At 45.9% G+C, this 12,622-nt stretch overlaps 1 protein-coding gene across 1 annotated transcript in view; it reads left to right on the top strand.

The window, feature by feature from the left end:
- Positions 1-12,622, top strand: part of Sel1l3 (SEL1L family member 3) — a 114,045-nt gene that overhangs the window by 39,780 nt on the left and 61,643 nt on the right. The window contains exons 8-9 of the mRNA XM_070012928.1: positions 1,462-1,594; positions 3,873-4,004. Coding sequence (XP_069869029.1) covers positions 1,462-1,594; positions 3,873-4,004 — 265 coding nt within the window. The remainder of the gene's footprint in view (positions 1-1,461; positions 1,595-3,872; positions 4,005-12,622) is intronic.

Genomic DNA, 12,622 nt, shown 5'->3' on the forward strand with positions numbered 1-12,622 from the left:
ACTAAGAAGACATACTCTTGCTATGTACGTACAATGTACTGTGGTATTTTGTATTCTCCACTCAGAGAAAACACATTCAGGAATCTGAGATCTGGAAGATCATTTTAATGCCAGCCTAGTCAGAAAAGTCTGCTTGCTAGAGGCCACCTCTAAAATAATTAGCAAAATGCCAGGCTGGAGGTGTGGCTCAAGTGGTAGAATACCAGCCAGCAAGCAAGAGAAGCAAGCAGAAGGCCCTGAGTTCAAACCCCAGTATAAAACAATAACAGCAATGACAAAGGAAAGAAAAAATTGGGGCTGGGAATGTGACTTGGAGGTAGAGTGCTTGCCTAGCATATATGAAGCCCTGGGTCCATTCCTCAGTAGCACATAAACAGAAAAAGCCAGAAATAGTGCGATGGCTAACGTGGTAGAGTGCTAGCCTTGAACAAAAGAAGCTCAGGGAAAGTGTCCAGCCCCTGAGTTCAAGCCCCAGGACTGGCAAAAAAAAAAATGGGCTGGGGTATGGCTCAAATGGTAGCAATTTTATGGGGATAGAGTATGTGTGCACCCATCCTGGGCTTGAACTCAGGGCCTGAGCACTGTCCCTGAGCTTCTTTTGCTCAAGACCAGCCTTCTTATCACTTGAGCCACAACTCTTACTTCTGGTTTTTTGGTGATTAATTGGAGATAAGAGCCAGGACTTTCCTACCCATATTGGCTTTGAACCTTAATCCTCAGGTCTCAGCTTCCTAAGTAGTTAAGATTGCAGGCTTGAGCCACCAACACCTTATAATCAAATGGCATAGTTCTGAAACCATGAGTTCAAAGCTCATTTTATGAGCTTCTGTTGGGCCCAAAGATGCATTTGGAAACTCAGAGTTAAGACAGATCCCCTGTTCCTGAGGTGCTCCCTTTCAGGGCCTGTAATGGATAGGCCACAAAAGAACACATGACAGGTTTTAAATCTCATATAAGCATGTGTTTGAGCATTTGAAGATGCATGTGTGCACCTGCAGGCCAGAAGGGGTGCTGTAGGGAAATGTGTCCAGAAGTAGCATCCTAACTATGGCTTTATCTAGTGACTCCTGGGCTTTTACTGGGCTTTTGATGGTTGAGTAGGAGCTTGTCAAGCAGAAAGAAGTGGGAGGCAGCAGGTGCAGCCTGGTCAGAATTGGCATCACTGCGTGAGAAGGAAGACCAAGTTAGATCCAATTGTCTAGGGACCACCTATAGCAGGATCAAAGAAAAGGATAGAGGCCTGGTCTCTGGGAAATCCTGACAAAGGAGGGAGATGTCACAAGAAGCCAGAGGTGTCCTTGAACCCAAGTAATAACCTTGATTTACACACCGACAGAAGATAATAGATGTTCAGACAAGATCCGTGGTGGTATCACAGGAGAATGAAGTAGATAGATTGTATCCTTCTAGATTAGTCAGTGGGATCTGATGATTTCTGTTCATCCTATCTTCCTTTTGTAGATCCATAATCCCTTCCTCCAGAAGCAGCTAGCTGAACAAGTCAAGTTGTATTATGAACGATGTGCTGAGGTGCAAGAAATAATATCTGTGTATACTTCAACAGCACAGGTGGGGCGAGAGAGGCAAGAAGCATGTAAGTACGGAGCTCTAGGAGGGCCATGTTTAAACACAGTGCATCTGTAGTAATATGATTAGCTTTCTCCTAATGGACTAAAATAGAACACGTATGGCTTGGCTCAGATACCAGTAGGGACAAGTGTGACCTCAAGCCCTCTACAGATGGATGCAAATGAAAATGAACATTCCACCTGGACTCAAAACACACAAAAAAACAAAAGCCTACCAACAACAGCCAAGAATAACCAAGATTTGTCTCATCGCTTCTGCCAAACCTGATCTTGTTTCAGAATACAAATGCAAAGGGGTGTTTTGAGCTTTGCATGGTATTATTTCTATCCAGAAGGCTAGTTTCAGAAAATAAAAACAAAAAATGAATTGGAAAATAAATTAATCATTAGAAGCGTTTCCCCATCCGCTCGCCTTTGTCTTGGGTCATTAGTATCTAAAGATGAGCTTTCAAAAATAGTGAACAATGGCTTTGTTGTGTGGAGCTCTGATTTATTTCTTTTAAATCTGACTCCTGGAAGACATCAGTAAATTTCAGGAGAAAGAATGAATCTCATACAGATTAGACTCTTTTCACCAACCTCTTTCATTTAGGAGTGTTAATCAGTTACAAAATTCCTTCCTGAATTGTCTCCCAGGGTCCCAACTTCAATTGAAAACTTATAAATTTCTCTGGGCTATAAATCTTGTTTGATATGTGGCACCAGAGTTAGCTATATATGGCTTGTCCAGATGGGAAATTCCTGTGGAGTCTTTGCCACCGGAGAAGCTGACCACGGTGGTTCATGCCTGTAATCCTACTTATTCAGGATGCTGAGACCTGAGGATCAAGGTTCAAAGCCAGCCCAGGATATAAAGTTTAAGAGACTCTTACCTCCAGTGAATCAGTAAAAAAAAAAAGCTGGAAGTGGAACTGTGGCTCAAGTGCTAGTCTTGAGCAAAAAAAGCTAAGGGATAGTGCCCTAGGTCCTGAGTTCAAGTGTGCGAGTGCGCACGTGCGCTCGCACACACATATACACACACAGCAAATAAGTCCTGCTGGCATATGTAATCATATCTGAAGTGGAACTTCCCATTCCAGGCTATGGGAGGGATGAGTGTGTCCTGATCATGTCCCAGTCTACAAGGTAGCACCCCTGCAGTTAATTCTAGTTGAGAATACACTGTCCTGAAATCCTGGCTACTAGGGAGGTAGAGATAGGGAAGATGGAGCTTCAAGGCCTCAAGGCCCAAGTAAAAAGTTAGCGATATCCCATCTTAACTCCCAAGTAGGTTATGGTAGTACACGCCTATTATCCAAGGAATACAAGAAGCAGAGATAGGAGGATCAAAGTCCAAAGCTAGCTCTGGGGGCTGGGACTGTAGTTTAATGGTAGAGTGCTTGCCTAGCATGCATAAAACCCTCAGTTTGATGCCTCAGTACCACATAAATAGAAGTGGTGCTGTGGATCAAGTGGTAGAGTACTAGCTTTGAGTAAAAGAAGCTCAGGGATGGTGCCCAGGCCCAGAGGTCAAGCCCCAGGACTTGCAAAAAAAAAATAAAATAAATAAATAAATAAAAACAAAGCCAGCTCTGGAGAAAAGTAAGAGACCCTTTCCCCCCCCCCAAAAAAAAAAAAAAAAAAACCAAAAACCAAAAACCCACTAAAGCCAAAACAGGTGAGCCCGGCTTCAGCGGTAGAGCGGTAGAGGGAAGCCTGGAGTTTAAACTCTAGTGCCACCCAAAACCAAACAAAGCAGAATAGGATGCCCTGGCAGGTCAGCTTCTATGCTCACTGCGGAGGCACCCAGGAACTATGACACTGTCAGAAATGGGGAAAACTCTGACTTGGGTGACTAATGCCACATCAGAGTTCTCCCCATCAAGTCCAGCCTTGAGTGCTGCTATGCTGGGGGGCATCAAGGAGATTTTCCTAATGTCTCTGACCCGCTGTTCTGGGGCGGGGGCCAACAAAGCGGCTGCCTAGATATCAGCTTCCCGGGGACCGGTCCAAGGCCAGCTGCTTGTGCTGAAGAAGTAGTCAACAGCCATCAGCAACGTTGGCATGTTTTTGTGGCCTTGGCTTTGAACGCTGAGCTCAAGACAGTGGCATCATGATCCATTTCAAATCCCCCTAGACTTTCCTGCCCGTGATAGCTTTGAACCACAATCCTCAGATCTCAGCCTCCTGAGTAGCTAGGATTACAGATGTAAGCCACTGACACCTGGCAGGAAAGGTACTTTGCTAGGGAAGAAGGCTCAGTATCTTCTACAGGTGTAACAGCTTATGCTTGTTACTGTGTAGGTGACCTCCACAACTCCTACCTGGACCTGTGGCGCAGGTATGGGAGACCCTCGATGTGTACCACTTTCCCCTGGGAGAAGGAGCTGAGAGGCAAACACCCCGGCCTGTTCCAGGTGTTGCTGGAGATGGACGGTAATTGCGCCTTGGGTTCCTTTGGATGCTGGTTAGAATGCTTTTCTGCTTTTCTGTTTTACTCACCCTCTTTTGGCGATTCGGGACTCTGTTATTTTTAATCCTAGTGCTCTAGATTAATTTCAATTTAAATTCTGCCCTTGTGTGCCCACAACTCTCAATATATCTAAGCACATATCCAATGCTAAACATAAAGACTTAAATTTAGGAATCACTCAGGCAGTGCTTTATCTAAAGCCAAGGCCACAAATGGACCAGCTCACAGGCCGAGCTGATTTCTCAAATGCAGTTGATTTGCAAGATACCTTGCTGTGTATTTGAAATGAGCCTAAGGATCTGTTGTAGAAAACAAAATGTAACTTTCTAGCTCTACTTCAGAAATCCAGAGATATATGTTCCTCCAGGCAGCAAGACTGGAGGTGAGGCCCGGGCCTAGATGTGCTGTGTGCATCCACTACCCCTCTTCCCCGAGCCTCACCTCCTGCTTTTTACCTTCAAGGATCTGTCTCTCTGGGCCCTTAGGTACTTCAACTGGAGACTGCTGGTTGACTACCAGGAATTTGCATGCAATACAGGGCCAGCTTCTGGTTAGACCCATTGGGCCTAGTAACCAAGTGTGCACTAGAAGGCTGTGAGGGTTAGAGACACTGCGCCCGTCAGGAAGAGGAAGCTGCCTCAGTAGTCAGGGGCTACATGTAGTATTCCTAGGCATGGAGACAGCACTTTGGGTCAAAGTGGCAGAAACTTAACTAAAAAGTACAGTAGCTGGGCGCCACTGGTTCACATCCATAATCCTAGCTTCTCAGGAAGCTGAGATCTGAGGATTGCCAGTCGAAGCCAGACAAGGCAGAATAGTTAAGATTAACCAACAGAAAGCTGGAAGTGCATGTGTGGTTCAGATGGTAGAATTCCAACTCTGAGCAGAAAAGCTAAGTGAGAGCATGAGGACCTGAATTCAAGTACCAGTACCAGCAGGGGGAAAAGTAAATACTAGTATTCACGGACATGGGTTTACTTTGTAAAAAGGGACTCTCTGCCCGAGGAATTCATCCTGTAATGGAATATTCCATCTTTTATTCTCCCAATAGTTGCTTGAGTGGTTATTGGGTCCCTTGGCTGGGAGATACACCTAAGGACACAGAGTCCCCAGGGATGGATTTGAAAGCAAAGACAAATTGTAAGGCATTTTAATTAGAGTAGCAGAGTGGTCAGCTCTACCTGGAGTGCCAGAAGGCTTCCTGAGGAGGTGACATTGGGACTGATTCTTGAAGGTGTTTGCCAGGTACGTGAGGTGGGTGTGGGAGGCAGACTGGAGGCTGGAAGGAGTGGCATAGTGTGTTGAGGGATTCTCAAGGAGTTGCAGCATGAGGAGCTGAAACCCCTGAAGAAGGCGGAATCCAGCTGCAACTTGAGCACCAATCTGGGGCTGTCTGTGGGTGACTGGAAACTTTGAGGTGCCAGGCAGGGAGAAGAGCATGATAATGGGGTTTTTCTGAGGTTTTTTTTTTTTTTTTTTTGGTGGCGATAGGGTCAAGGTGAGGGCTTAGGTTTAATGTTCAGAGTTAGGGTTAGGGTTTAAAGTTATGGTTATGGGTTTAGGATTAGGGTTTAGAGTTAGGGTTGGGGTTAGGATTAGGGGTTAGGAGTTGGGGATTTAGGACTAGGGTGAGGGTTAGGAGTGGAGCTGGAGGCAAGGGGTGTATTGACATGAACCCAGAAAGGCAAGCATGCAGGCAGATTGAGACAGACCTAAAAGACAGGAGAAGAGTCCCCAGAGGATCCATGACCGCTGGTCTGTGGGTAAGGAGGGCAAGGTGCTGGCAAATGGTGTCAAATCCTTGGACAACGTGGCCTTCGGAGTAGGGTGCTGTGGCTGCAGTTTAAGCTAACAGTCATTAACTATGTGCTCTTGGACAAGTGGTTTCTGTGGCGTCTGTTTCCTCATCTATAGGCTGTCCTGGTGCTGGGTAGAGACCTGGCATGTGTGTGGACTGCTTGGGAGCTGTCATGGCAGTGTTTGGCCCCCAGGGAGTAGGGGTTCCCAACCTTGGGGCTATGACATTTTGGACAGGAGGATTTGTGTGTGTGTGTGTGTGTGTGTGTGTGTGTGTGTGTATGTGTGTATGTGGGGGGGGAGGGGTGCTTCTGATACCTTTCTGGCCTCTACTCTGATACTCAATAGCTCCCCAACCCCCTCTCCTTCAAAAGCCGCTACACGTACCAGGCCAAATCACACTAGACTGAGAACCACTACTATTGGGGGTACTGCCAGGATTACTGGATGGAAATAATTCTGGGTTTCCCTTTCCTCAGCCCCCCAGATGGTTCCAACAGGGAGGGGAGGGAGATGGTGTGTAGTGTTGCAGCCAGGACCACAGCCATCTAAAATTACTTTTATGCGATTTCTAATCATTGTTAAATATAGTGTCATTGGTGAGAAGAGGAGTGAATCATTTTTCACAATACATTCTTTTTAAAGAAAAATATTCCCAGGAAGAATATTTTTATGCTGTATATATATTTTTATAGCTCAAAGTTTTATTTATAAAAATACAGGACTATTTTATTCTCCACAGAGGCCTGGAAATGGGATCTAATTAAAAACTCAAATCATGAGCTCTGTAACCACAATAACTCCCAGGATCTTATCATTAAAGAATAATGAGATCCCGGAGAGTTCCACTGACCACAGTTTGGCTACTTAGATCCCCATAGATTGCCAGGGAGAGGGGCAAAGCCCAGATGTGTCACTGTTGGTGCTAGACCTGCCAGTCAGATGTTCCTGGGGACAAATTATAATAGCATCCTAGAGTATACCATGAGAGATGTACATACCACATTTCCTGCTACCAGAGCACATAGCCACCTGCTTCCTGCACTAGGAAGAGAGGGAAGGGAAAGTGGACAGACAAGTCACTCTTCAGAACCATCCCCAAGGCTCCATTCTGCCTTCAGTGCCTGATTTTCTAAGTTAGAAAGGACTGGGGAGCCTCGTGCAAAGCAAGGACCATTCTTCTCCACTCCCTCCCCCCAGTTCATCCCTGTACCTGGCACAGCGCCCTAGCCTAGAGCTGTAATAGCATCTTGTAGCTCTCTCAAGAGAGAGACCAGTGTCATGTACCATGTGCCCAGCTTCCTAACAAGGTTGAGAAAAAGGCAGAAAATTAGATCTTATACATTGAGGCTAAAAGAAAGATACTAAGTTCACGTTGGAGCATCCTTTTGGTCTTTTACAAAGAGAATGGCAGTGAGATTGGCATGACTCTCCCTGCCCGTTCTCTCAGGGCTCTTCCTCCATCAGTGTTAAGCGGGGCCTCGCGTGCTGAGGACATGTTTCACTGATGGGAATTGTGTCTTGCTTCTGCTTTCTGCTGCTGTCCCGACCTGTTGATGAACAGACTTTATTAGAACATCCTCCTGGCATGTTCTCTAAGAGTCTGTGCCTCGCAGGCACAGCATAGTGATGTGAGAAGGGAGCTGATCTTGAGGAGTTGGAGCCTGATGAGAGATCCTTAGGTCATGGGGGAAGACGCCTCAAAAAGGGATTAAGGCCGGGCACTGGTGGCTCACGCCTGTAATCCTAGCTACCTAGGAGGCTGAGATCTGAGGATCTCAGTTCAAAGGCAACCCCTGCAGGAAAGTCTAGGTGACCCTGATCTCCAATTAACCACCAGAAAACTGGAAGTGGCGCTGTGACTCAAGTAGTAGAGTGCTCCCCTTGAGTGAAGAGCTCAGGGACAGTGCCCAGGCCCAGAGTTCAAGCTCTATGACCCCAAAAAGGCATGTGTGTGTGGGGGGGCAGATTTGGGTTATTCTCATGGTACCCTTGAGCCTCTGGCTCATTCTCTGTTCAGTGATATGATTTCTCTCACATGTGCACCAAGTGCAAAATTGAGACTTTCCCAAAAGCCAGGCACCAGGGCTGGGATAGAGCTCAGTGGCAAAGCACTTTCCCAGAAAGTGTGACATCCCGGCTTCGGTCCCCACTACCAAAAAAAGAAAGAAAAAACAAATAATAAAAGTACAGTTAGGGGCTGGGAAGGTGGCTCAGTGGTAGAGCACTTGCCTTGCATGCATGAGGCCCTGGGTTCGATTCCTCAGCACCACATAAGCAAAAAGAATAAAAGCCAGAAGTGGCGCTGTGGCTCAAGTGGTAGAGTGCTAGCCTTGAGCTGAAGAGCTGAGGGACAGCACCTAGGCCCAGAGCTCAGGCCCCATGACTGGACCCAAAAAATAAAAAAAAAATAAAAGTACAGTTAAAAAAGCCAGACATCATCCCATAAACCCCCAGAACTATGAGCTAAAATAACCCTTTTCCTTATAAAGATAGCATGCCTTGGGCATGTCATTACGGTAACACAAAACAGACTAATACATTCATGGCATTGCATTTTCCATACCTGAGAAAAGCTAGGAAAACCAACTTGAGTGTCAGCATTTGATGCTTGGACTTCTTGTCAAAGGAACAGAATAGGTGCAAAACGAAGGCAAGGTATTGAAGTGAAGCGCACATTCTCAAGTCATTCTCAACTGCCCACTCACTCGTATTCACTCCACACTGCGGGCTTAGATTGAGCCGGGAGGGAGCAAAGAATGAACCAAGGCTGAGTTTAAACAAGAGTTATTGGGAACCAACAGTAAGGAAACATATCAACTCCCTTAGTTCCCCCAAGGGAATTAATCTGTAGAATTGTCTTTCCTGCATTTAATAGATTAGATGGACAGAACCATGCCTGCATGTCTGGTGTTCTCTGAGGGAGTCCTCTTTGTTCTGAGTATTATCTCCTCATAGGTACAGCCAACTCTCGGCTCCCAGGCTGCTACTTCTCCACATTTCAGACTGGAGTGATTTCTCCCCACACTGTGATGTTAGATGGCTCACCTGCTCTCCATCTAAGCCAAGCCCACACTTCACAGAAGGGATGGCAGCCTTGCAGGGGTGGAGCGTGCCGGGCTGCAGCTTCATGTCAAGTAGGAGGTACTTGAAGAGCCAGGAGTCTCAGGTGGGGTCAGCAGTGACCAGCACCTTCCGCTTGTTCCCCAGACCACTTTCTCCATCACATATGAGAGAATCACCAAGCATTGACACCTGGAATTTTGTAATGCTTAATTTTTAATGTACTGAAATACATAGTGCAAAATTTGCCATCTGACCATTTCCAAGAATACAGTTCAGTATCCTTGCATTGCTGGATGACTTTGCATCTAGAAAAACAGAAATCTGTCTTCTCTTTCTTTCTTTCTTCTTTCTTTCTTTCTTTCTTTCTTTCTTTCTTTCTTTCTTTCTTTCTTTCTTTCTTTCTTTCTTTCTTTCTTCCATCCTTCCTTCCTTCCTTTCTGTCTTCCTTCCTTTCTTTCTTTCTGTCTTTCCTTCTATCTTTCTCTTTCTTCCTTCCTTCCTTCTTTCCTTCCTTCCTTCCCTCCTTCCTTTCTGTCTTCCTTCCTTCCTTCCTTTCTTTCTTTCTTTCTCTTTCTTTCTTTCTTTCTTTCTTTCTTTCTTTCTTTCTTTCTTTCTTTCTTTCTTTCTTTCTTTCTGTCTGTCTGTCTGTTTTTCTGTCTTTCCTTTTATCTTTCTCTTTCTTTCTTTCTTTCTCTTTCCTTCCTTCCTTTTCTTTTTTCTTTCTCCTCTTCCTCCCTCTTTCCTTCTCTCCCTCCCTCTTTTTTTTTATTATTTTTAAGTAGTTGTACAAAGGAGTTTCAGTTCAACATGTCAGTTTATGAGCCCAATGCATCTCTCCCACCCCAACCCATCCCCTCAAGTTGCCAGTTTACATTTCTCTCTCTCTCTCTCTCTCTCTCTCTCACACACACACACACACACACACACACACACACACACACACACATAATATTATGACTGTGTTTGCCCACCCCTCTTCTCTTCCTTGGTCTACTCCCCTCCCCTTGACCTCATCCCCCTCCCCTTGACCTCATCCCCCTCCCCTTGACCTCATCCCCCTCCCTTTGACCTCATCCCCCTCCCCTTGACCTCATCCCCCTCCCCCAACAACACCTCAAGTTCCAGCTTCCTGGTATTTATTTTGTTAGGACTATAAGTTAGTTGTTCAAAGAAGTCACACCATTAGAACCCTCCCCTGCATACTTTATACCATACTTTAGTCAATATGTTTGTATACATATGTGTATGACCTTGAATATCTTTACATATATATGTATAAATTAGATCTAACTTCCACATATGAGAGAAAACATGGGTCCTTTGTTTCTCTGAGCCTGACTTCTTTTTTTCTCTCCCTCAATTCCTTTCTCCTTCTCTCCCATCTCTCCTCCCTCTCTCTCTCCCTCTCTCCCTTCCTTCCTTCCTTTACTTCCTTCCATTGAAAAATATTCCATTGTTTGTATATGGGCCATTTTATTTATTCATTCATCCACTGGTGTTCGTTGGGTGCCTTCTACCTCTTCCCTATCATGAATAATGCTACTCTGAGCATAGAAGCACAAATCAGCCACATCATTTTCCTCTTCCCACCAACAGTGCCCCAAGGTTCTCTCTCCAGGCACACAGCCCCTCCCTTCTTGCATACATCCTGGCCATCATATAGGAATACCCCTTAACAGTAAGGTAACTGGGATGGTGTATTTGCCTGCTTCCACACTAGAAACTAGGCAAGCTCCTCAAACACAGTGCAAGGGCCCTCACTTCAGTAACTGCTTGCTGAGGAGTTGAGTGGTCTTCAAATGCATAATGGATCTCTGTACCTTCTGTGCTCAGAATATCTCTGTGAGGTCAATGGTTCACTAAGAAAATGAGGAATGGCTCCCAGGAGACCTAAGTTCAAGATCTGTACTGTTATGGTCTAGTGTTCCAGTCCTTTTCTCTGCCCTTTAAAGAATAAAAGGGGAGGAACATGTTTAAAGTAAACAGAGTTAAGTTTATTTGAAGTTAAAAGAAGCCAACTAGGAAGAATTAGCAGACTTAAGTGTGGAGGGAACCCCTGTGTCATCCCTTGAAGGAAAGTCCAAGTCTTCTTTGTCTGTTTCTGCTAGATATTTGGTCCTTAGTCCCCTCCCTCTTGGCAGATGTCTTTGATTTGATTTGTTAAGCAGTGATTACTCACTGTCAAGGGCATCTATGATTGGATGTAAGTTGGACCCCTCCCTTCCTGGGTAAAAGTGGGAGGGCTTGCCTTCTGCTTCTGTGTTCATCTATGCCCTTGCACTTGTTCTGGGACTTAGAACCTGTAGGGGAATAAGAAAAAGAAATTTGGGTCCTTTCTTTGTTTCCCACAATATGGGCCTTTGTCCCAGTCACTTTCTACTCCTAACTGCCTAACTCAGGTCAAATACTTGCTCTTCAGCACTAACCAAGTCATGGCTCAAGTCCAGACTCATAAAGTTTCTGGAAGCCTGGCACCAGTGGCTCCTGCCTAAAATCCTAGCTACTCAGGAGTCTGAGGTCTGAGGATCCTGGTACAAAGCCAGCCTGGGCAGAAAAGTCTGTGAGATACTATCTCCAGTTAATCTCAAAACAACAGCAACAACAACAACAACCTGAAAGTGGAGCTGTGGCGTAGGTGGTAGAGCAATAATACTCGGGAGCAGCACCCTGGCCCTGAGTTCAAGCCCCAGGACTGACACAAAATAAGAGTTCACAGGACATCCTTCCTTCTATGTGTTTCTTTTCTTTTTTTTTTTTTTTTTTTTTTTTTTTTTGCCAGTCCTGGGGCTTGTGAACTCAGAGTCTGGGCACTGTCAGGCTTAGCACTCTACCACTTGAGCCACAGCTCCACTTCTGGCTTTTTCTGTTTATGTGGTGCTGAGGAATCAAACCCTGGGCTTCATGCATGCTAGGCAAGCACTCTACCACTGAGCCACCTTCCCAGCCTCTTCTATATGTTTCTTCTCTATTCTGTTCTTCGTGAGGCTGTTCCCTCCTGGGAGCTACAATCCTGGTCCCCAGGTCTAACAGGGCCCTGTCAGCCTTCTTCCGATGATATACAAAAACAGCCCAGAATCCTTCTCAGGCTGTACGTACTCACTAATTGAAGAATTCCAGAAATGTAGGTCTGGCTGTTCTTGGCTTCCTATTATCTGTACTCGGGTAGCTATACAGATGCCTGGCTGTAGAACAGCCCCAAGGTACATTGCTGATCCAGCTTGGGACCGTGTATTGGGTACCTACTGGCACTGTGCTAGGCCCTGCGGCAACCACAGTGAACAGCAGGATGAGCCCCCACACAGCTCTCTGCCAAGTGCCTGGGGGCCAGAAGGGGAGGCTTGCTAAATGTTGACAGCTGATATGCGAAAGCCGTAGGAAGCCCAGCCGGTCTCACCAGCATCTCCCACTCAGATGTGTAAGATGTGTAACTGTGTAAGATGTGTAACGGGACTTCTCCCTCACCTCCCAGCATCTCCCAAGCCTTTGAATTAAAGATGGCAGCACTCCCCAGGGGTGCCCGGCTGTAATGCATATAGATGGAGCCAGGCCCTTCCTGCCCCCTGGCTTTCCAGAACTCACTCTGCATCCTGATCACCTTGCATGGCCTGGGAATTGTCTGATGTTTTATGCCAGCATTCACTCGGCTCTGGGGTGGCACCAATGTGACGTTTAACAGCCCCATCAGGACTTGGGGGAGGCATTTGGAGAGGCCAACCTC

This window comes from Dipodomys merriami, unplaced genomic scaffold, assembly GCF_024711535.1.
Source record: "Dipodomys merriami isolate MVZ:Mamm:240054 unplaced genomic scaffold, mDipMer1.0.p SCAF_9, whole genome shotgun sequence".
NCBI lineage: Eukaryota > Metazoa > Chordata > Mammalia > Rodentia > Heteromyidae > Dipodomys > Dipodomys merriami.